The sequence below is a fragment of the Protopterus annectens genome, chromosome 4.part0 (genome assembly GCF_019279795.1).
Source record: "Protopterus annectens isolate FY-2018-M chromosome 4.part0, PAN1.0, whole genome shotgun sequence".
Classification (NCBI taxonomy): domain Eukaryota; kingdom Metazoa; phylum Chordata; order Ceratodontiformes; family Protopteridae; genus Protopterus; species Protopterus annectens.
In genome coordinates this window covers 475,834,850-475,859,829 of record NC_056733.1, presented here as the reverse complement: position 1 = coordinate 475,859,829, position 24,980 = coordinate 475,834,850, and the positions used below count along the sequence as shown (strand labels likewise).

Genomic DNA, 24,980 nt, shown 5'->3' with positions numbered 1-24,980 from the left:
TTGTATCTTAACATATTCCAGTATGTTTAGAAAGGTGTAGTGAGAATCTTGGGGCATGGTGGGGGGGGTCTGTAGCAAGCTACAGTATGGATTCTAGTCTTACCTAGTGTTATCTGCTCACTTAGGCACTGGTTCCACCATGTCAGACTCCTTCCAAGCCCTGCTGGCGATATAATCTACCAACTTGTCAGCAGGAGGGTCACCCAGGAGGTAGATGGGCCCGTCCCAAAAGCCTCCAGGAACACAGACTCCTCAGAAGACAGGGGTTGGGAAGACCATCCACCCTTTTACTTTAGGATCTCAAGGATGTCCCTAAAAGAGACTTCGTTGGGTGGAGATCTAGGGGACCCATTTCCTTCATCGAGGTCTGTGTCCTCTTAGGGACTCCATGGGAGAGTCCAAGTTTCTCCTCTTGCACTTTCACTTACGAGGTGCCTTCCCTGTGGGTGGCTTAGGGGAAGACTCTGAAGATGTGAAGACTCCAGGAGGGGAGGAAACCCCTAGAAGGCTAGAATGGGAGGGCCGACCCTGGACAGGATGGGAGGCCTCACCACCCAAGGTAGAGAGGGGTAGGGATGGACCTGGTAGGGTGGGAGATGTTGCTCCAGTCCTGGAAAAGGTCCTCTCTACTACCCAGAAGGCAGAAGGGCTGGAAGCAGTCCTGTCCCCATTCCCAGAGGGAAGACCACCTGGAAAGGAAGAACGGACTCCGACACAGCACCATGGTCCAAGGACGATACCGGTCCAGAGCTATTAAGGGCCGAGGTCCCCAGGGAAGAGATCAGTCTGAAAGACCCACACCTGACCCTGTTCCCATGGAGCTGGTGCTGACCACTCCGGCACAGGGTCCACTCTGGTCTGACAGCAGAGGAACACAGCAGATCAGGGACCCTGAGAAGTCGAGATAAAGGGAAGATTCGGCCCAGTCAGGATCTGAACTCTGGTATCTGGGTCCCGAGATTCCTACGACCTTGGAGTCTGGGGAGAAGGGACTGGAGAGGCTCCTCAAGCCAGGTGGGCTGGGGACACCAGAAGCCCCATCTCTGTCTGGGCTTTAAGGAAAGCTCCTCATCATCCTGTCCATATCCGACAGCAACAAACTTCTGGAAGGTCTGTAGAAAGTGGAGGACTTGGTAGACTTGGCTGGGGATCCCACCTTGGACTCTGAAGACCTGTGTTTATGCTCCAGAGATTGGCTCCAAGACCTAGGAGCGGATGGAAACAAATGCCTTGAGGATCCAGGCGAAGCTGAATCCTCTATAATTATAGGAGGACCCAAATAGCCTGTCAAATCCGAAGGTTGAAAGGAGGAAGCAGTTAGATCCAACAAACTGGTCAGATCCAAAGCTGGTCTGGCCTTGGACAGATTTGAGAGCCTCTGAAAAAGGGAGGAGACCCTGGATCCGGTAGAACAGTCCATCGGTCTGATATCCAAAGGTCTCAGATCAAAGATTGTCTGGGTTGGGGTCAAATCCAGAGACCTAAGATCCAACAGCCTAAGTTTCATAGAAGTCCCAGAAGGGATAGAAGAAGCCTTCCTTTTAGGATTGGCAGAGGAAGCCTTGGCGGGGAGACGTAACGACTCCCCCTGAGTCACACCTTTAAACAGCTTATTACGGCACTACACCAAAGCCCTAGGATTGAATGTCGTACAGGTGTCGCATTCCACCTCCAGGTGAAGAAAGCTACGTCGTGGTCAGGGCCTAAGCAAGGAATACAGTAAGAATGAAAATCCTTATGAGGTATTTGCTTCCCACATGAAATACAATTATTAACTTTTTCTGACATCGGACTGGAGCAAGAAAAAGTTTCCCTAACGGGGTTACTTAGCTTTGAGTGGAGAAGAAAGTCTTCAGACTGAAGTTTTTTCAAAAATGATTGTCAAGAGTCAGCCAACCGGCACTTGCGAACTGCTATCACCGCACGGCAAGAAAGACTGGGGAACTTGGCGTCAGCTCTCAGCTTTGTACTCCTGGCGCTCTGACGTCAGGGAGCATGGTTGAACAGCCGACGACGGACCCAGACTTTGGGATTCTGGCTGACCAAGGACTGCCTGCTGGCAGGGGAGAACCCTACAGTCATGACTGCAACCGTGAAACACGATGAAAGTACAGTTTTGTACCTACCATAAATGTAGATGTCCGAACTGGATAGCATCTGCAGTCATAACAAATGGGTTGTCCTGTCGTCAGGCAGCCCTTCGGTCGGCCGGATTCCAAAGTCTGGGTCCGGCCGCTGATGTCGCACTTCACCCGACGTCATCTCTGCTGGTCTTCGGGTATAAAGGTATCAGCCGACGCCATTTTCCTCAGTGTTTCTTGCCCCAGATGCCAGTTGCCCTCTTGGAAGGTTAAATTTTGGATAAATGCCAATGGTTCCAAAAAGGTAGAAGGCAAACACAAAAAATAAGCATGTATGTACATATATACAAACAAATACACCATAAGAGACTCCCCCCCGGCTAGCTATTAGGAGGGTAAATACCCTAAGAGTACCACAGAGGGGAAGGAGGGTGGGTAATCCTGACTGCAGATGCTATCCAGTTCGGACATCTACATTTATGGTAGGTACAAAACTGTACTATGTCCTTCATGGATGCATCTGCAGTCATAACAAATGGGTAGAATACCATAGCCAAACTAGGGGAGGAGGAAGAAAAATTATGGTGTAGTTAGGATCCCTTGCAGTACAGCAGTGGCAAACCCTGCTCGGGATCTAGAGTATAGAGGTAAATTATAATGCTTGGCAAATGTATGCACGGAGGTCCAAGTAGCCGCCTCAATAATGTCCTTGGTTGCCACTCCTCGTAAGAAAGCTGTGGTAGTGGCTGTAGCCCTTGTAGAATGAGGTCTTATGTTCTGTGGAATTGGTTTTCCATGGTAGGAGTAACAGAATCTTATGCAATTTCCTATCCATTTGGAGATTGTCTGTTTGGAAATTGCTTTTCCTTCCCTTCCTGTTGCATAGGCTACTAAAAGTTGGTCAGTTTTTCTGTTACTTTTGGTTCTGTCCAGGTAGTAGCGTAACTGCCTATGTACATCCAAGGTATGCAGCAGTCTTTCCCCCTTGTTCTGTGGATTGGGAAAGAAGGTAGGTAGGTGGATTGCCTGGTTTAAAGACACTCTGGATACCACCTTAGGCATAAATGTAGGATTAGTTCTCATGGACACCCTATCTTGATGGAAGATTAGGAAGGGTTGCACTGCCATTAAGGCCTGTAGTTCCGAAACCCTCCTTGCTGAGGTAATTGCCAGCAGGAAAGCAGTTTTCCATGACAGGTGTTGCAGATCTGCTGTTGCCGCTGGTTCAAACGGAGGGAGTGTCAACTTGTCTAGCACAAAGTTCAAGTCCCATGCTGGTAATGGTGGTTTCCTAGGAGGTTTTACATTCTTGATCCCTCCGAGGAACTGCCTGAGTAGAGGATGTGAAAAAACAGGTGGATCGAAGCTGTATTCTGCTGAAATAGCTGATGCATGTATCTTGATGGAGGAATAGGACAGGCCTGTATGTAGAAGCTCTGCCAAGTACTCCAGAATGTTAGCAATATCTATGTTCGACACATCTTTTCCTCTTTTAGTACTCCAAATGACAAACCTTTTCCATTTTCCTGCATAGTTCCTTCTTGTTGAAGGTCTGCGGGCTTCAAGGATAATGTCTTTAACCCTTTGGGAAAGGTCTGGGTTAGTTGCTGCTATGTGATGTTCCAGGCAGTCAGTTGCAAGGTTTTTAGGTTTGGATGCATGATGTTGTAGTTGTTCTGAGTTAACATCAAAGGCCTCAGGGGTATTGACCACATTCTCTACCGAGACATGCTCCTCAGCAATGGGTACCAGTGTTGTCTTGGCCAATTCGAGCTATCAGGATTATCCTTGGACGTTCCTCTTTGATTTTCAGTAGTACCTTGTGCATCAAGGGAAGAGGTGGAAATGCATATGCTGTCAGGCCTTTCCAGCTGAAGGATAGAGAGTCCACCTTCCATGCAAGTGGGTGGAATGTCCTTGTGCAGAATTTTTGAGCTGGTGATTGAGTGGGGATGCGAATAGATCTATTTGTGGCATTCCCCATTTCTTTGTGATGGCCTTGAAGATGTCCGGGTGTAGCATCCATTCGTGAGCATCCGAGGTGGTTCTGCTTAACATGTCTGCTAGGGTGTTCTCTTTCCGGCACAAATATTGCCTGTAACTGGATGTTGTAGCTGAGAGCCAGATTCCAAAGGTCCAAAGTCATTCTGCATAGGGGTATGAATGAGTGCCTCCCTGTTTGTTGATGTACCACATGACTGTGGTGTTGTCTGTCCTTATCATCAAATGGCCTTCTTTGAGGAATGGTCTGAATTTTTGGATTGCCAGTTTTACTGCCAGCATTTCTTTTTGGTTTATGTGCAGGTGCAGCTGGTCTTGAGTCCACAATCCTTGTATGCATTTGTCCAGCATGTGCGCCCCCCATCCTAGGTCTGAGGCGTCCGTTGTGATGGTTTGGCTTGCTCGAAAGTTGTGGAAGGGTAAGCCTGGGTTTGACTGGCATGCTTGAGCCCACCATAGGAACTCCTGTTTTAGGCATGGGATTAGTGGGATTTGTGTTTCTAAGCTGTGCCTGTGCTGAGACCATAAATTCTTTAGGCACCACTGTAGCTTTCTCATGTGCAGTCTGGCATGTGGGACCAAGATTATGCATGATGCCATGAAGCCCAAGGCCTGCAGAACTTTTCTTGCTGTTAGTTTGTTCTGCTTTGTTAATGCCAAGAAGTAAAGAGGAAGTTCTTTTTGTTTTTCTGCAGTTAGGAATGCCATCTGTTTTACTGTGTCCAATTCCGCGCCCAAGAATGTTTTTGTTTGGGATGGTATCAGCCTTGACTTTTGTAAATTGACTGTGTATCCCAGGGCTTGTAGCAAGTAAATGACCCTTTGTAAATCTGTTGTCAGCTTGCTTTTGTTGTCCGCTTGTAACAGGCAGTCGTCCAGGTATGGATAAATTTGGATTCCCTGTAGTCTGCAGTGAGCGATTACTGATGCCAGGCATTTTGTGAATACTCTGGGCGCAGTAGATAAGCCAAAGGGCAATGCTGAGAATTGATAATGCTCTGATCCTGCAAGAAATCTGAGGTATCTTCTGCAATTTGGTCGAATGGGGACGTGCAGGTATGCCTCCTTGAGATCTAGAGTTACCAGCCAACACTCCTTGCCCAGCATGGGAAGAAGTTGCTGTAGGGTCAGCATTTTGAATTTTGGGACAATGATGTATGTGTTTAAGACGGACAGGTCGAGAATAGGTCTCCAACTTTTCTCTTTTCTTGGTACTAGGAAGAGTCTGGAGTAGAATCCTTTGCCCTGTTCTGTTATTGGTACTCTTTCCACAGCTCTCATCTTTGTTAATTTCGCTATCTGCTGTAGAGCTTCTATTTTTTGATTTGGAGGTAGGTTTGGCATTCCTCTTTTTACTGGTAAGGTGTGGAAGTGGAACCGGTAGCCTTGGTCTATGGTTTGCAAAATCCACTTGTCTTTTGTGATATAGTGCCAATTTTTCGAAAATAAGGCTAACTTTCCGCCTAAAGGTGCTGCTATTTGCTCCCTGGTAGGCGGTGTCAGAACCAAGTCACTGTGATTTTCCTGTTGCAGTGGCAGTGGTCGTGTCTGTGCCTCGGTTATTGCCTTGCCACTGTCGTCCTCTGTAGGCACCTCCTCTGGATTGATTTCTGCCTCTAGAGCATCTATTCCTGCCCCTTTGGGATTTTGTGGAGTCTGGAAAGGACCAATTTTTGGCAGGCCAGTTCCTGCTAAACCTTGGGGGCTGAACCTGTAAGAAATCTTTAACTGTTTGTACAGATTTTGCCTTTTCTTCCATTTTCTTCATTACTTGCTGGGCAGGTGTACCAAATAGACTGGCCTTATCCATAGGAGCATCTAACAGCTTTGCTTTAACATGTTCCGGTAAGACCTGTTCTTTCAACCATGCATGCCTTCTTATCACTGTGCCAGTCATGGCTGATCTAAATGAAGCCTCCAGTGCATCATAGCCACATTTTAAGGAATGGTTACTAACCTGTTGGATGTTATTCACCATTTCTAATACATATTTCTTATCTAAGGATTCATCCGAGGACAGTTTTTTAGTTAACTGATCAAGCATAAACTCTTGGTATTGGATCATATGAAACTGACAGTTTAAGGCTCTAGCTGAGAGAGTAGCAGAGGTGTAAACTTTTTCCCCATCTCTAAGGACCTGGATTCCCTTTCAGAAGGAATAGGGTTTTTTGCTGTGGTCGAGACTACTGCCTTAGGCCCCTGGGATATAGTTTCGGGATCTGCAAGTGGGGCCTTGTATAGGTGGTGATGAGTGTCTGGCACCCTGTAAAATCTATCTGGTTTGGCAGGGGCTGGAGGTAAAGAATCAGGAGCAATGCAAACATCATTAAATGCATCATCCACAACAGGCAGTACAGGAGGTATAGCTAAGGGCCTATTGTTGTGGTAAGTGCAGAAAAGTCCTAAGCCTTTTTCTTGAATCTGAGAAATCTTGTCCCTGCCATTGGAATTGTTCTCGCATGGCATGTAAGGTTTCCCCAAAGGAAATTCCTCTGGTGGAGAGGCAGCTGGAATGGATTCTTCAGCATCGGAATCTTCATAAGTAGAAAAAGGAGCCTCTGGCTGGTCTGCAATGTCTGAGTCATCCGCAGAATCATCAGAAGACACTGGCTCGGGGGGCTCTGCTCTAGGTCTCTTTTCTGGGGGCTGAGAGGCCCTGTCTGGGTGAGATTGGGATCCCCTAATTAAGGATATTAAATCTTCTGCCAGAGTAAGCATTTGTGAACTTGAAGTGGGCCTGTGTGAAGGGGGCTTAACAGGCACTGATTTAGCAGATTTGGCTGCTTTAGCCCTGGCAAAGGCCTTAATAGACATGGCTGCAGGAGGCCTAGCAGCACCACGTGCTGGGGTAGAGACATCCAAAGGGATGGTGTCTGATAAATCACTAGGAACCACAGTTGTAGGCAAAATTTCTGAGGCCGATTCAACTAGGGTAGCAGGAGCCTCAGTAGTAGTCATGGATTCGGCTGAAGATTGACCGGTTTCTCGGTTTCGCGAAACCAAGACACTCGCTTTGCTTAACCGTGGTTTCGGCGAAACCGCGGACCGCGAGTGTCGGTCTTTTCTTTGCGTTTTTAACAATTTGGGTAGTCGGAGGATCCGACGGCATAATGTACGCAAAATCTGAGCCGAAAAACTGTTCAGCAAACTCCGACCGACGCCTAAGCGTTCGTCGGTTGAAGGAAGCACAGGACGAACAGGCTGCTACGTCGTGGTCTGGGCCTAAGCAAGGCAGACAGTAAGAGTGGAAATCTTTATGAGGTATTTGTTTCCCACAAGTTAAACAGTTATTGACTTTTTCTGACATCGGCTGAGGCAAGAAAGAGTCCCCAATGGGGTACTTAGCTTTTTAGAAGTCTTCGAAGTAGTATTCGGTAGTAGTAATCTCTGGATCTGACCGACCGGCACTTGCGAACAGCTTCTGCTTCGGGCGCCACGCGGCAAGAAAGACTGAGGAAAATGGCGTCGGCTGATGCCTTTATACCCGAAGACCAGCAGAGATGACGTCGGGTGAAGTGCGACATCAGCCGAAGCCGGACCCAGACTTTGGAATCCGGCCGACCGAAGGGCTGCCTGACGACAGGACAACCCATTTGTTATGACTGCAGATGCATCCATGAAGGACATCATCCCCTACACAATACAAGCACTCCTTGTGCGAGTCAGAATTGAGCATCTTCCGATCGCACAAGGAGCATTTCTTAAATACTGATGGCTTCTCAGACATGCTGAAGAAAGGGAAATACCAATGGAAGAAAACACTAGCCAAAAAGAGACTAAACAGTCTAAGGGGAAAAAAGGAGCCAAACACAACTTACAAAAGGGAAGCTACCCTGCTGAAAACAACTACGATGACTAAGGGAAGGGAGATAACTAACACTAAGACAGTGTTAAATCTAGCTTGGAGCTGAAAAAAAGTTAAAGAAATCACCTGAGTGACAGCCAATGGATCACATCCGAAGCAGAACACGGCAAATGAGATCTGACGGTTAGAGGGCAGCAAGGAACTGTGAGAAAGGGAGGAGCTTGAGCCTTGGATCAGTCTAAGCTAAGGTTGCCGGCTCTGATCTGAGGTCTGATCCAAGACCCTACTGTGAGGAATAATGACATGAATAACATCAGATCAAAGTATTAGGGGGAGTGCCTGAAGCTGTCTTTGATTGCTGTTGTCAACACTTTTCTAACATTTCATATATTCATTGATCATACTTCTTAGGTTCTTTCTTAGCACTGTCAGCCTAAGTTCAGCTGGCGTTTTATACCCTAGTTTGTGCTTCCTAAAACGCATGCGTATACACCTTGCCCACAATGAACCTGAACTGGTAACTCTTGACTATGCTCCTGGACTATCCAAGCTCTCTCAAAATGCTGTGTTGCTTTATCTCCACCTTTCCCACATTCAGGCATCACCAGTGAAGAACACAGATTTAACACTGGGAATGAAAAATAAACACAGTGAGAGTGGTAAGCATTAGAGCAGCCTGTCACAAGAGGAGTGGTGTCTAGCTTTGAAAATTACCTTATTGACCATTTTGGGCTAATTCCTATCCTTTTCAAGTTTCTAAATTAAAAACCCATGTTTGTGCAGGTTTGCGCTTGTTTTATCTCGGCAGATCCTGTTTGGGCATCCTACAGACTACTACAGCACCAGACATGAAAAGGAGAGACATTTTTGCTGATCTAAGTACCTTTTTGGCTTTCTATGAACTATTTAAAGCTAATCGCACTTTAAAAATCCCATTTTTATTGTTGTTTTCTGTATTTCTGCTGCATTGTGCTGTCAATTCATTTTACTGTGTGTGCACTTGTTCTATCTACTTAAAACTTGAAATTTAAACTGAATTTATTACTGTAGGCATCACACTCAAGTGCAACAACCTTTTCTGTGCATTACTACTATTTTAAGTTGCTTTTTTCTGCCTAATTTAACCCCCCCCCCAAAAAAAATGCTATCTGTACTGTTCGTTTCCCACCCTTTCCTATACTAGAATAGTCCGGTTTTCCCATGCCTTCTGGTTTCGGGACTTTAGTTTGTGTTTGAGTGGTTCAGATGTTGTTGTGCTAGTGGGAGGTCTTTCTTTGCTCAGCTAAGGTTAAACTATTCATGGCACCATAAAGTGTGCTCTTCAGTTTTTCCCTTAGAACTAGCCAATTTCCTAACTGTACCACTCAAATCTGCTTTTCCGTGCTCAGCACTGGTTCAGAACTGTTGAACGCACTAAATAAGCTACAAATCACTGAAGCACTCAACCTTTCTCATTACCTAGTGGTTAACAGTTTTTTTACTTATATTCCTCAAGTTACTTCGAGGAAACAGCCAAAGTATTTACTTCCCTCACTGCCTAAGAGGAAAATGTGATTACCCAGGCATGTCCAAGGGACAGCTCCCAGTGTTCTCTCCTGCCTACCGGATGAACCTGAGCATCCTGGGGCAATGTAGCAATTGCCTCATGTACACTGACAACCCTCTCCTCCTACCACCCAACACTACAACCTGAGAGAGATGCATTTATATAGCCAAACTAGAGGCAAAGCTCTCTCAACCCAAGCCTGAACTTGTCAGTCAGGAGGAGAAGGCAAACACTTGCTCCACACCACACTCACCACATAGTCTCGTTACACCTACACCACCAAGACCCACACATAGATGCACAAAAACATTCTCAGAGGCTCTCAATAAGAATCTGCCCAAGCAACAGAGATCTCCAAAAGCAGAAACGCAAGCAACCTCCAGCCCTCATCACAACTCAAAAGACACAACACACAGACTCAGTGTGCCACTCAACCACAGCCCACAAGGCAAAACAACGTACCTAACACAATAGTCATAGGTGACTCTATAGTAAAGCATACTGATGTTCCACTCACCAGAATAGACAAGAAGATTACAGTTAGCTGCCTGTCGAGTGCCAGGATCTGCCACATAACCCACACTCAGGTCACTCCACAGCAAGTACAAATATGACTCTGTCATTGTCCATGTTGGTGTGAACGACCTGAGACTACCTTCCTGGACTACATGAAAAGAGACATGGAGGAGCTCTCCGATCTTGTAATCCAGCCCTGTGTAGCATCCTACCTTCGCCCAGAATGATATCGCAGTACAAGGACAAAATGATTGACTTCAACAATTAGCTAAGCTTCTGGTGTCACTCTAAGGGGATCCAGTATTTATCTACGTGGCACGACATGGTTGACAGACCATGATGCTTTGCCAGAGATGGCCTGCACCTGTCACCCCTCGGATTCTGGATACTGGTTAAGGCTTTTGCGGCCCCTGTAGTGCCTTTTTTTAGGCGAGGTTCAAATAATAAAACAACCACCGTAACCGAGCAAAAACCGAGGATAATGCTACTCAACACTAGAAGTCTAAACCTCAAAATGCACCCACCTCGAGGCACCCCTTAAAATGGAGACTATCGATATCTGTGCATTGACTGAAACCTGGTTCAAGGCTCCAGAGAGCACCCCTTCATTACCAGGATATAACTCATACCATACCTTTCGGCCATCTAACCAGGACTGGAACACCAAGGGCGGAGGTGTGTTCATATTCATTAAGGATAACCACATCTCCAGGCTAGTTGTCCAACATAATGCATCCGAAATTATCCAAGTGCGACTAACTCTGGGCAAAAATGCAATCCATACTGTAGCTTGCTACAGATCCCCTACCATGCCCCAGGATTCCCACTCCTCTTTTCTTGATAATACTAGAGAACATTAGGGTTCAACCAAACACCCTAAATAACGGGCGATTTCAACTACCCCACCATTAACTGGGAAAACTACTCTTGTACCAACTACTTTGCACAGCGCTTCCTAGAATTCATAAACTCCAATGCCCTGGATCAACTTAACCACACCCCTACTAGGGGCAATAATATCCTAGACCTAGTAATTACCAACATGAGTGACCAGTACTCCACACCTGAAGTCAACTCCTCATTGGTCAGATCCGACCATAAACTAATCACCATAGATATCCACATCCTGATCCCACCCCCAATAAGGAAACCACTGTAAAAATAAATCTCCAAAGCCAACTTCTTGCTTCTTAAGACAGGAGTGGACAACTTCACAACACCCATGCAGATGTACAATACAGTTACTACTGCCGAAACTTAAACAAATGCTCTCTATAAGCACCTACATGAATGCATGGATTGTGCTATCCCTAACAGAACCAAGACGCAGTCCTCCAAAAAAAGGGAGCCAATCTGGTGGTCCCCTGCTATAAACAAACTCTACAAAAGAAGAAAGAAACTGCTGCAAAAGAGAGCAAAATCCCATGAGTGGAGAAGCTCCCTGGTCAGCCTCAGCAAGAAGAGATCCCTCATAAAATCCTCCAAAGCCAGCTATAAAAACAAGATTGCCACTGACTCTAGGGACAACCACACAGCATTCTACAGCTATGTCAAGAAACTCAATGGCAACACCCAGATCTGCTATGAGTTACACCACAATGGCACAAAAATTACGGAACCAACTGATATCGCCAACATCCTGACTGTCAGGTTCAGTGCAAACTTTACCCCCTCATGCCCTAAAGGGCCCATATCCATACCAGAAGAATGCAATGCCCCTGCAATCACAAGTGAACAGGTGAAAACTGCACTCTCCAAAGTCAAGAACACAGCATCCATAGGACCGGACAACATCCCTGGCTGCAATCTACATGAACTTCAGAATGAACTAGCCCCCACCTAAGCACCATGTTCAATCATAGCTTCACGACAGGCTTTGTACCCACTGATTGGCACACAGCAACAGTTGGACCACTCCACAAAGGGGGAGCCACCACGGACCCCGGGAACTATCGTCCAATTAGCCTGACGAGCCTGGTTTACAAGGCCAAGGAACATATCATCATGAAACTCAAAAAAAGATATTGGTAACCTCCAAAATCTGGACCCCACACAATTCGGGTTTGTGAAGGGCAGATCCTGTCTCCTGAACCTGACTGACTTCTTTGAAACAGTCATCAAAGCCGTGGACGAGGGTAAGGCCGTTCACACAGCCTATCTTGACCTCGCCAAGGCTTCTGACACCATCCCCCATTCTGGAATCACAGATAAACTCACCAAATTGCGTATAGATCCATACGTCACAAGATGGGTTGTCAAGTGACAGAACCCACACTGTAAAAATTGTAAACTTCAGATCTGACTTCAAATCTGTGGCAAGTGGAGTACCACAGGGTTCAGTCTTGGGTCCTCTCCTATTTGGGACCTACTTCTCTGAAATATGGGCTAACACAGAGGGCCTCTGGCTGACGAAGTCAGCAGATGACTGCAAAGTGGGTGCCATAGTAGAGTCCCCCAACGACGTGGACATCCTACAAAAGGGCCTCACGGAGACTGATGCCTGGAGTCAGAGCCATGGCCTCAAGCGCAACGCCAAAAAGTGCACTGTCACCCCCTTTGGTAAAAAATCTGTACCCATGAACTACCACATAGGCAGGCAGAAGTCCACTTAACACTGAAGGTGTGATAAGAGACCACGGGACTCAAGTGGACAGTAGCCTCTCCTTTGATAATCACATTGCCTCAGTAGTCAGGAAATCCTTCTATGTGGCACACCATCACAAAAGGGTTCTCATCCAGGAAAAAAAAAAGAGGTCATTGTCCTCCTCTACTCTGCTCTCATCAGACCCATTATAGAGTACAATGCCCCTTTTGGAATGTACCTCACAAGACATCTGCAACAGCTGGAAAGGCCACAAAAATACCTGACAGAGGATTACAGGACTAACAGATGCCGTATGCTGACTGCCTCAAAAAACTCCAGCTCTACTCCGTAGCATATCATCTATTCAGAGGTGATCTCTGCCTAACATACAAAGCTATGTCAAACCCAGAGCCGTTGGACATGCTACACCTAAAGAAATCCCAATCCCTCGTCACCACACTTAACAGAACATGCTGGAGGGATAGATTCCTGTCCCAGAGACTTCCCAAACTCTGGAACAAGCTACCTATCTATGTCAAGCAGAGTTTCTCACTAGCACTCTTCAAGAAAAATCTTGATGAGTGGATGGGTAATAGGAAATTCACCCCGGGAATCACTTCTGTGGCCCTGTTCGACAGGGACACAGGTATAAAGCATCTTTGGGTGGCGAAAGCCAGGGAACCTTGCTGGCTAGGCTTAGCCCTTGGGCCGATAGCCTAGTACCTACCTACAAACCTATGAGCAAAAACATTGAACAAGACGGGATATTATGACAACCCCTGTGGATCTCAATTTTACTTAATTTTTTCCAGATATCTGTCCCTTACACCATCCTCTTGCCTTCTACAATTCAGTCACTCACCCCAACTTCTTTAGTTTCCCCACAAGATCCCTGTACAAAATTAAGTTAAGCAGCTTGTTTAACTCCAGATAGATCAATTAAATTCCAAATTTCCAAAAAGCAACTTACACATGTTCGGTGCACTATCAGCGATTCACATGGTTTGGCAAACCCTAACTCACTTTAAAGGGGAATGAACTGCAATCTGCAGTGCAACCTGCATCACTCTCTCCTCCTCCTGGGAATTCTGAGATTACAATTTCTCTTGTATGCTCCACAAAGAGCACTGGATAGTGCACCAATTTTGTACCATGTGGAGCTCCTTTCCCTTACACCTATGAATCCAAGTACTGAAGTCATTTTTCTTCTAATAAACAGGACAACATGCAGCTTTGTTTTGAACTTTTAATAAAATAAAACAAATATGTGACTGCTACACTGTTCACATTGAGAGACTGCTGTGAAATGCTAAAGATCACCATTTGGAAATGCTTAATAAAGTATGGCAGGCACTTACCATGACAGTGCAGTCCTCTGAGCCACTGGCTATTACATAATCATTGTGTGGACACCAATCAATGTCTAATACTGGACCTGTGTGCCCACAAACTGTTGGGAAGGATTTGTCAATGCGACCAGTCTGTTAAAAAAAAAAAAAAAAAAAAGTGGAAAAAGTTACTCAAAGAAGGAACTGCAAAAATTAAGTCAGAAGTCTGACAGTATGTTCATTTTTCAAGGGTAAAAAGAGCTATATTAGCAAAGCATAATCCAAGCAGTTTCAAGCAAGGCATACTGTTATTCTTAGTCACAGCACTTGTCCTGATGGAGAAAGTACAGTTTTGTACCTACCATAAATGTAGATGTCCGATAGGTATGCATCTGCAGTCATAACATATGGGTTGTCCTGCCTCAGGCAGCCCTTCGGTCGGCCGGATTCCAAAGTCTGGGTCTGGCCTCGGCTGATGTCGCACTTCACCCGACGTCATAGCTCCTGGGGTATAAAGGCATCAGCCGACGCCATTTTCCTCAGTGTTTCTTGCCCCAGATGCCAGGTGCCCTCTAGGAAGGCTAAATTTGTATAAAAGTAGAAAATTCCAAACAGTAGAAATCAAAAAGTATATATACATATATACATACAAACAAGTACACCATAATAGATTCCCCCAGCTAGCTAAGAGAGGGGTAAGTACCTTAGGAATACCACAGAGGGGAAGGAGGGTGGGTAATCCTGACTGCAGATGCATACCTATCGGACATCTACATTTATGGTAGGTACAAAACTGTACTATGTCCTTCAAGGATGCATCTGCAGTCATAACATATGGGTAGAATACCATAGCCAAACTGGGGGAGGAGGCACTAAGATAATGATGGTGTAGTTAAGATCCCTTGTAAAACTGCAGTTGCAAAACCTGCTCGGAATCTGGAGTATAAAGGAAGATTGTAATGCTTGGCAAATGTATGCACGGAGCTCCAAGTAGCAGCTTCTAAAATGTCTTTGGTAGCCACTCCTCGTAGGAAAGCTGTAGTGGTGGCTGTAGCTCTTGTGGAGTGAGGCCTGATATTTTCAGGAGTTGTCTTTCCATGAAATGAGTAGCAGAATCGAATGCAATTTCCTATCCATTTTGAGATTGTCTGTTTTGAAATTGCTTTTCCTTGCACTCCTGTTGCATATGCTAACAGAAGCTGGTCAGTTTTTCTGCTGGCCTTAGTTCTGTCCAGATAGTAGCGCAGTTGTCTGTGTACATCCAAGGTGTGTAGTAGTTTTTCCCCCCTGTTCTGTGGGTTAGAGAAGAATGTAGGTAAATGAATAGCTTGGTTCAAGGATACCCTGGATACCACCTTTGGCATAAAAGTAGGATTGGTTCTCAGAGACACTCTATCCTGGTGAAAGATAAGGAAAGGCTGCACTGCCATTAATGCCTGCAACTCGGATACCCTTCTTGCTGAAGTGATTGCTAGCAGGAAGGCAGTTTTCCAAGATAAGAACTGTAAGTCTGCTGTTGCTGCTGGTTCAAAAGGGGGAAGTGTTAATTTTTCAAGCACAAAATTGAGATCCCATGCAGGCAGAGGTGGTTTCTTTGGAGGTTTTACATTTTTGATCCCTCTCAAAAATTGTCTGAGGAGAGGATGAGAGAAGACAGGAGGATCCATGTTGTACTCTGCTGAAATTGCCGATGCATGAATCTTAATGGAAGAATAGGACAGGCCATTGTGGAACAGTTCTGCTAAGTATTCTAGGATGTGTGCTAGGTTTGCCAGTGTGACATTTGTTCCCTTTGCTGCACTCCAAATGAGGAATCTCTTCCATTTGGCTGAATATGTTTTCCTTGTGGAGGGTCTGCGAGCCTCCAGGATAATGTCCTTAACCCTCTGAGATAAAACAGGTTGGTTTTGTTTTATGCAATTTTCCAAGCAGTTAGCTGCAGCGTTTTTAAGTTTGGATGCAGGGTCTTGTAGTTGTTCTGCGTTAGAAGTAAAGGACATAGAGGTAGAGGCCATGAGTTCATCCGAGACATGCTTCTCAGTAGCGGGTACCAATGCTGCCTTGGCCAGTCTGGAGCTATCAGAATTACCTTTGTCTGTTCCTCTCTGATCTTCAGTAGAACTTTGTACATCAATGGGAGAGGTGGAAAGGCATATACTGTCAGGGCCTTCCAGCTGAAAGAAAGGGAGTCCACCCTCCAGGCTTGTGGGTGGTATACTCTTGAGCAGAATTTCCTCAGTTGGTGGTTGAGTGGGGAGGCGAACAGGTCTATCTCTGGCATTCCCCATTTCTTTGTTATGGTTTTGAAGATGTCTGGATGCAGCATCCATTCGTGAGCATCCGTGGTAGTTCTGCTTAAGCTGTCTGCTAGTGAATTCTCTTTTCCTGGTACGAATCTGGCCTGCAGTTGGATGTTGAGATTCAGGCCTAAGTTCCACAGGTCCATTGCCATCCGGCATAGAGGGTATGAATGTGTGCCTCCCTGTCTGTTGATGTACCACATGACTGTGGTATTGTCCGTCCTTATCAGCAGGTGTCCTTGCTGGAGGAATGATTTGAATGCTTCGATTGCATGCTTCACTGCCAGCATCTCCTTTAGATTTATGTGTAGATTCAGCTGGTCTTGGGACCATAGGCCTTGGATACACTTGTCTTCCATGTGTGCCCCCCATCCTAGGTCTGAGGCATCCGTGGTGATGGTCTGCCTTGGATGTGGTTTGTGGAAAGGCAATCCTCTGTTGATCTGGCAGGCCTGAGCCCACCACAGGAATTCTTCTTTCAGGCATGGAATGATTGGTATCAGGGCTTCTAGACTGTGTCTGTGTTGAGACCATACATTCCTTAGGTACCATTGTAATTTTCTCATATGCAGCCTGGCATGTGGGATCAAGATTATGCAGGATGCCATGTAATCCAGGGCCTGCAGGACTTTCCTTGCAGTAAGCTGAGTTTGTCTTGTTAATGCCATGAAGTAGACTGGTAGTTGCTTTTGTTTTTCTTCTGTGAGAAAAGCCATCTGAGTTATTGTGTCCAGTTCTGCACCCAAAAATGTTATCCTTTGGGATGGCACTAGTCTTGACTTTTGTATGTTGACTGTGTATCCCAAGGCTTGCAGCAGTTGTATGACATAGGCCAAATCCTTTATTATTTTTGTCTTGTTGTCTGCTTGTATTAGGCAGTCGTCCAGGTATGGGTAGATTTGAATTCCCTGAAGCCTGCAATGTGCAATATACTGATGCCAGGCATTTCGTGAATACTCTGGGCGCAGTAGATAAGCCAAAGGGCAATGCTGAGAATTGATAATGCTCTGATCCTGCAAGAAATCTGAGGTGTCTTCTGCAATCTGGTCGTATAGGGACGTGCAGGTATGCCTCCTTGAGATCTAGAGTCACCAGCCAAGACTCCTTGCCCAACATGGGAAGAAGTTGCTGTAGGGTCAACATCTTGAATTTTGGAACAATGAGATATGTGTTCAGTGCGGACAAGTCGAGAATAGGCCTCCATTGATTTTCTTTTCTTGGTACAAGGAATAGTCTGGAGTAAAATCCTTGGCCTTGTTCCATAGATGGTACCTTTTCTATTGCTCTCATCCTTAGTACGCTGATGATTTGTTTTAGAGCCTCTGATTTCTGGCTTGGTGGAAGGTTTGGCATTCCTCTCTTTTTTGGTAGAGTGTGGAAGTGAAACCTGTAGCCTTTGTCTATTGTTTGCAAAGTCCATTTGTCTCCTGTAATGCAATACCTGTTTTTTGAAAATAAAGCTAGCTTTCCGCCCAAGGGTGCTTCCAGTTGTTCCCTGGTAGGCGGAATCAGAGCCAAGTCATTGTGTCTGTCCTGTGGAAGTGGTTGCAGTCGCAGCTGTGGCGGCACTTCTCTGGTTGGCAGGTTGCCACTGACGACCCCTGTAGGCACCCCTTAATTGACCTCTGCCTCTTGGGCGTCTATTTCTGCCTCTCTGTGCTCTGGAGGTGTCTGGAAAGGACCAATTCTTTGAAGGCCAATTTCTGCTGAACCTCGGAGGTTGGACCTGCAGAAAATCCTTGACTGTTTGGACAGAGTTTGCTTTTTCTTCCACTTTCTTTAGAACCTCCTGTGCAGGGGAGCCAAATAAACTTTGTTTCTCCATAGGGGCATCTAGGAGTTTAGACTTAACATGGTCTGGCAAGGATTGTTCTTTTAGCCAGGCATGCCTTAGAATCACTGCTCCAGTCATAGCTGATCTAAATGAAGCCTCCAGTGCATCATAGCCACATTTTAAGAAATGATTACTGACCTGCTGAGAGTTGTGTACCAAATCCTGAAGGGACTTACGGTCTAAAGGTTCAGGAGAGGACAACTTTTTATTCAGCTGATCTAACAAAAATTCCTGGTACTGTATCATGTGAAATTGACAGTTTAAAGCCCTGGCAGAAAGAGTAGCAGATGTATAAACCTTTTTACCCCATCTCTCTAATGCTCTGGATTCTCTTTCAGAGGGTAGGGGGTTTTTGGCAGAGGCAGCTGCAACACCTTTAGGGCCCTAAGAAATGGTTTCTGGGTCTGCAGCATGGGCCTTATACAAGTGGAAGTGAGAATCCGGGACCCTGTAGTATCTGTCAGGTTTGGCAGGGGCCGGGGGAAGAGAATCAGGGGCAGTACTGGCATCACTGCATGCATCATCAACAACTGATAGTACAGGTGGTATGGCTAAAGGCCTATGCTGTGGTAAGTGTAAAAAAGTCCTTAGCCTTTTCCTAGAATCAGAAAAATCCTGACCCTGCCATTGGAAGTGTTCCCTCATGGAGTGCAGAGTTGCCCCAAATGAAAATTCTTCTGGAGGGGAGGCAGAAGGAATGGAGTCTTCTGCATCAGAATCCTCATAAGGTGAATATGGTCCTTCCTGATGTTCAGATAAATCTGAACCATCCGAGGAATAGTCAGAGGAGAGAGGTTCAGGGGGTTCAGTCCTAGGCCTCTTTTCAGGAGGGGGTTGTGAGGCCCTGTCTGGGTGAGGTTGGGATCCCCTGATCAGAGAAATAAGGTCCTCAGCAAAGCTGAGAATCTGAGAACTTGAGGTAGGTCTGTGAGAGGGAGCTTTTGTAGGTAAGGCCTTGGAAAGTTTAGCTGCTTTAGCCCTGGAGAAGGCCTTGATAAACATAGAAGCAGGGGGTCTAGGTGCCCCACGTGCAGGAGCAGAAATGTCCAACGGAATGGTGTCGGACAAATCTTGTGTGCCTGCTTCTTCAGTAGGAATTTCTGTAGCCGACTCAGCCGGGGCCTGTGTGGCCTCGGTTGTCGGAGGCATGCTTCGGCGAAGGAGAATCGAGGTCTCGGTTTCAGCTGAAACCGAGACACTGCTTAGGACAAACCTAACCGTGGTTTCAGCCGAAACCGCGGGCCACGAGTGTCGGTCCTTTTCCTTGCGTTTTTTAGCTAAATGTGTAGTCGGAGTCTCCGACGGCATTTTATATGCAAAAGCGGAGCCAAAACTCTTCAGCAAACTCCGACCGGCGCCTAAGTGTCCGTCGGTTGAAGGAAGCACAGGCTAAACAAGCTGATACGTCGTGGTCTGGGCCTAAGCAAGGAAGGCAGTAAGAGTGGAAATCCTTATGAGGTATTTGTTTCCCACAAGTTAAACAATTATTTACTTTGTCTGACATCGGCTGAGGCAAGAAAGAGTCCCCAACGGGGTACTTAGCTTTTTTAGAAGTCTTCGGTAGTTGAAATCTCTGGATCTGACCGACCGGCACTTGCGAGCAGCTTCTGCTTCGGGCAACGCGCGGCAAGAAAGACTGAGGAAAATGGCGTCGGCTGATGCCTTTATACCCCAGGAGCTATGACGTCGGGTGAAGTGCGACATCAGCCGAGGCCAGACCCAGACTTTGGAATCCGGCCGACCGAGGGGCTGCCTGAGGCAGGACAACCCATATGTTATGACTGCAGATGCATCCTTGAAGGACATCTACACAGCCAAAGGATTCTCAAATACATAGAGTTGACACAAGAAACTTGCATGCAAAACCTTCCACAACTTGCATCCAGTATACTAATTAATGTTTTTAGAACAATTACTGAATGCAAATTATCAAATTATTAACACTACAATCAGCAAATGAAAGTGTTTTCGAATTACTTGGTTTGCAGATTGCACTGTGTTCTTCTGTGCATCACCTCTGAAAAGTCTGAAGGAAAAAAGAAGGGTCGGAGATTGGCCTAATGGTTAAGGTGTTTACCTTACAAACACAAGGTGCAGGGTTTGATTCTCACATGGGGTAACTGGCTAGGCTTAAAACAGCCTGAAAGGGAAGGTAGCCTAGTACTAACCTATGAACCTAAGTTATGTTCTTACCAAGCCGTTCCTTCTGTGTTGTCGATCTTCATTCATTCTTGACAGTTGGGTTTCAGTTCCGTCCTCAGAACTGACTCGGCCAATATAACAACTTCGTGCCAGCCAGAAACTCTCGAGCTAAGGTTACCCATAGTGCCTCTCTTCCCTTCCCTTCAGATTGAGTTTGCCCATACAAATAATAAAGCATAAGCTTTGTCTGAGCAACTGCCCTATCCAAGAACCAGGACTAGTTCCGAACCACCAGGAGTCTTTGGAGGGGGTAGGAGGGTGGGATGTCAAGAATGAATGAATATCGACAACACAGATGGAAAGTTATAGTAAGAACATAACTTCTTTATCTGATGTTGTCAATCTTCATTCATTCAGGACAGTTTGGACAGAGTCCCTAGCTACTTTATGTCCTGGGAGGCCCTATGGAAGGATATTCCTGAGCACCATTGAGCCAAAGGATGCTCTTCCCCTGGAGACCATGTCCAATTTGTAATGAGTGATAAAAGGTATGAGGGGTAGCGCAAGTAGCTGCTACGCACATTACATCCATAGAGGCTCTTGAATGAGTGGCTAGTGAAGTGGAAACTGACCTGGTGGAGTGAGCCTTGACTGACAGACTCATTTTATTTTGTTGATAAACAAAGGCAATGCAATCTCAACCATTTTGACAAATTGACTTTGGAAACTGGCTTGCCTAATTTAGGACCTGAAAAAGACAGGAACAGTTGATCCAGTTTTCAGAATGATTTAGTCCTGCCTAAATGAAAACATAATTGTCTATGCACATCCAACAAATGCAAACAATATCCTTTGTTTGAAAAGTCTTGGAAGAAAACTGGTGGGTCAATGGACGGGTTAATATTTGAATCTGAGACAACTTTGGGCAGAAAGGAGGGGTTAGTCCGAAGGGATACTCTCTTTGTGAAAAATGATGTATGGGCGCTTTACACACAAGGCCTGTAATTCTGATACTCTCCAGGCTGAGGTGGTGGCTAGCAGGCAGAAGGTCTTCCGAGACAAACATTTTATATCAGAGATGGCTGACAGCTCAAAGGGTTGACGAATCAAAGTTTGTAAGACTAACACCAAACTCCAGGGTTCAATGGCTTTTTTATGGGGTGGTCTTAAATGCATGACTCCCTTTAAGAAGGTTTTGCTGAGATAGTGAGATATTAAGATATTATGGAAATTTGAGATAGCTGCTAAATTTTTATTTATTTTATTTTTTATTTTACATTTGTTGACCGGGCTAGTCTAGCTGGATATATGTCCATTTTCAGTAGAGGCCCGGGGAGAAAAGCTCCACTAGTTGAAACAAGTATCATCATAAAAAAGGCATTAAATGTTACATTATAAACATAAGAAAATTATAACAAGTTAAACAGATAATATTAAGAGAACAAGAAAATATAGTTTTTTTTTTTTTTTTTTTTTGTGCAGTGAAAGTTAACAAGGGAAATGCACTATGACAGTAGAAGCTGAGGTCCCTGATTGGAGTAAAGTTGACAAATATTCTAAGACTTTATGAATCAGGCCTGAAAAGGGATTGAGTATTTTTCTTGAGACCAGATAACAAATCTGTTACATTTACTATGATGAAGTTTCCTGGTGGACAGTTTATGGGAAGCCAGAAATATTTTTTGTACTGGGGAAGATAGATTACTCTGCCTGGCAATTGCTGGAAGTGGAGGTACCAAGTGGTCAGCTTAGACTCATTAGGTTGGGATGGACCAGCCCCTGTGGATGAGACAGCAGTCATGGAGTTGGGTCCAGAGTCTACACGCGGTGAACAAGGTGAGGCCAAAGAAAGGGGAACCAGACTTGACAGGGAAATATGGTGCAATGAGGATTACTTTTCTTCTTAACCACTGAGCTTTCTTCAAAAACTGATATTGGGGAAAAGGATGAAAAGCATAAAGCAGTCCTGAGGCCAATCATGTATCACAGCATCCCTTGGTGACTCCCCCTGAGGGAGGATTATGGCGAAGTAGCTGCTGCATTTGTGGTTTGTGGGAGATGCAAACAGATCGCAGCAAGACTGAAACTGACGAAAAAAAATCTCAGTCACTATTATGGGATTGAGAGACCACCCGTGAGGCAGGAGCATGTTTCTGTTCAGTTTGTCCGCAATCATGTTGGAATTCCCAGGAATGTGTGTTGCTATCAGAAAGTGGTTGGAAACTATTGCTTACTACTTTTGGGGCTTTCCGACATAAGGGGTAGAATCTGGTTCCTCCCAGTTTGTTGATGTACCACACAATCGACACATTGTCTGACAGGATAGAAATTGTCCCCGATGGAAGGACAGATTGGAATCCTTGGAACGCTAGAAGCACTGCCCTCAGTTCTAGGACACTGATATGCAGATTGGCATCTAAAGGCGACCAAGTGCCTTAGACTGTTTTTCCCTGAAAATGCCACCACCCCATCATAGATGCGTCCATGGTCACTACAGCCTTGGGTTGAGAGGGTGAAAAAGAGCGATTCCATAAATTGTGTTCTGGCTTCATCCACAAATTCAGATCTTGTTTGCAACGGTTTGTTATGCGGACTGGATAAGATATGGGGTGTGTTAATAGAGACCACTGTGATGCTAGGAGCCATTGAATCAGCCTCATGTGGAATCTCACGTGGGAACTAGGGTGACTGTCACTGCCATTGACCCTAACAGTTTTAAGACTGAACGAACTGGGACCAAGTCTTGAGAGAGTATCGTTTGGAGCTGGGATCTTAACCTTTGTAATGTGTGATGAGGTAGAGCAACTAGAGAGGATCTCGTGTCAAATGCAGCTCCAATGAATTATAAGCTTTGAGTGGGTGCCAGTTTTGACATCTCCTTGTTTATTGAGATGCCTAAGATCTCTGCCAGTTCTAGAGTGTAGTGTAAGGTGTGAAGCAGTAGATGTTTGGAGGGGGCAGTAAGGAGCCAATCGTCCAAATACAGAAACACCTGGAATCGTTAGAATCTCAAGTGAGTTGTTACTATTGCCATACATTTGGTGAACACCCTGGGGACTGTGGTGAGACCAAAGTGTGGTGCCCGAAACTGGTAATGACTGGCTCCCAGCTGGAAGCAGAGATATCTTCTGGAGCATTTGTCCATTTTTATGTGCTAATACGAATTTTGAAGATGTATCAAGCACATTCCATCATCTTTTTGCAGAAATGGAAGGCTAGACTGGACCGTGACCATCCAGAATTTTATTTTGCCTGCCTGGCAAACTTGTTGAAGGTACTGAGGTCCAGGATTGGCCTCCAGTCCCTTCTTTTTTTCACACTAAAAAGAATCTGGAGTAAAAACTGGATTGCATTTGGCCTGGTGGGACTATTTGGATGAGGTTTTTCTAGCAGCTTTAGAATTTCATGAGCTGCTGCATCCCACTGACTGGGTGGAACACTGGGGATTCATCTTTTCAATCTTGGATAAAGATCGAACAGGAAATGGTGACCTCTGGTAAGTATAGTCTGCACCCACAAATTTGATGTTAGTGAATGCCAGGCTAAGTGGTGCAGAGAGAATTGCCCCCAGACTCCTTCCAGAGGTAAGCAATCGGGCTGCTCTTCAGAAGCGGTGATAGGGCTACCCACAGAAGAAATCCCTGGAGCCCTGGGATACATGGACCCCCTCTGCCATGGGAGAGGCGTCTTCCTGATGAGATTCACCTGCTGCCAGGGGAGAAAACTCGCCACATGTCACAAAAAGGCCCTTGGGACTTCCTGAACCACATCTTTTCACTTGTCCAATTCCTGGTACAGGATCGTTGAGGAGTGGAAGAATGTACGTCTACAGCAGACAGGGTCTTTTCATCCTTCTCACACATGGCTAATGTGTCTAACTTTTGGGCCAAACAGAGAAGCATCATCAACAGGAATGCTGATGTAGGAAGCTTGAAGGGGTCCACGAAGTCGCACAAATGCATCCAGGCGTGACGTCTCATAATGCCTGCACCTGCTGCTTTGGCCGACCCCTTCAGTTGTATGTGCAATCAACTGCATGGACGAGATAGAGATGGATTCTAGGGTGGCAAGTCGGGAGGCAAACTTGTCACATACGTTGTCAGACACTGCAACTGCTAAGGTTCCTAAGATTTCCGTGAGCAGGTCCCTTTGAAGACTGGTAAAATGTGCCAAATAATTCAACGACCGTATGACAAAGGTCATTGAATTATAAACCTGCTTTCCTAATCTGTAAAAAGTCCGAGACTCTCGGTTTGGAAGATGAAGAGCAGGACTCTCCTCAGCGAGTTCCTTCTTAGTGGGCGCCTTCACCACAGCACCATTGCATATACTGCCAAACCCCTGGACCAGTGGAGTTAATCTTCTTAGCGGGGTATTTGGTCAAGTCTCCGGGCTATTGGCTCAATGGTGCCAGGGGCCTTCCAAGCACACTGCACGATGAGCCTGACTAACTCATCTGCAGGTGGGGTCACCCAGGAAGTAGGCAGTTGGGCACAGAAAGCCTTCAAAAAGACAGATTCCTCAGAGGAAGGGTTGGTGGGCTTCCAGTCACGCCCCTGTTTTAAGCTCTCTAGTATGTCTCCAAAGAAGACATCTTCAGAGGGCAACCGTGGGGACCATTCCACTTCACCTTAATCCTATCTTCAGTAAGAGATTCTTCTGCTGAATCAACATGCTTCTTCTTGCATAACCTCTTATTGGGTGGCTCATCGGGGGGGGGGGGGGTCTGAAGAGGACTCCAAAGAGAGGTATTTGCTGCTCCCATGCTCGGTGCCCCCAGTGTAGTAGACTGTGACAGCAGCGAGCCAGACGACACCTGTAGATGACATTCCAGCGCCAAGGG

General features: G+C 45.8%; 1 protein-coding gene across 3 annotated transcripts in view; it reads right to left on the bottom strand.

Annotated features, from left to right (window-relative positions):
• Positions 1-24,980, bottom strand: part of CORO1C (coronin 1C) — a 1,687,220-nt gene that overhangs the window by 835,439 nt on the left and 826,801 nt on the right. For all 3 annotated transcript variants that reach the window (XM_044068401.1, XM_044068402.1, XM_044068403.1), the window contains exon 3: positions 13,892-14,014. In XM_044068401.1, coding sequence (XP_043924336.1) covers positions 13,892-14,014 — 123 coding nt within the window. The remainder of the gene's footprint in view (positions 1-13,891; positions 14,015-24,980) is intronic.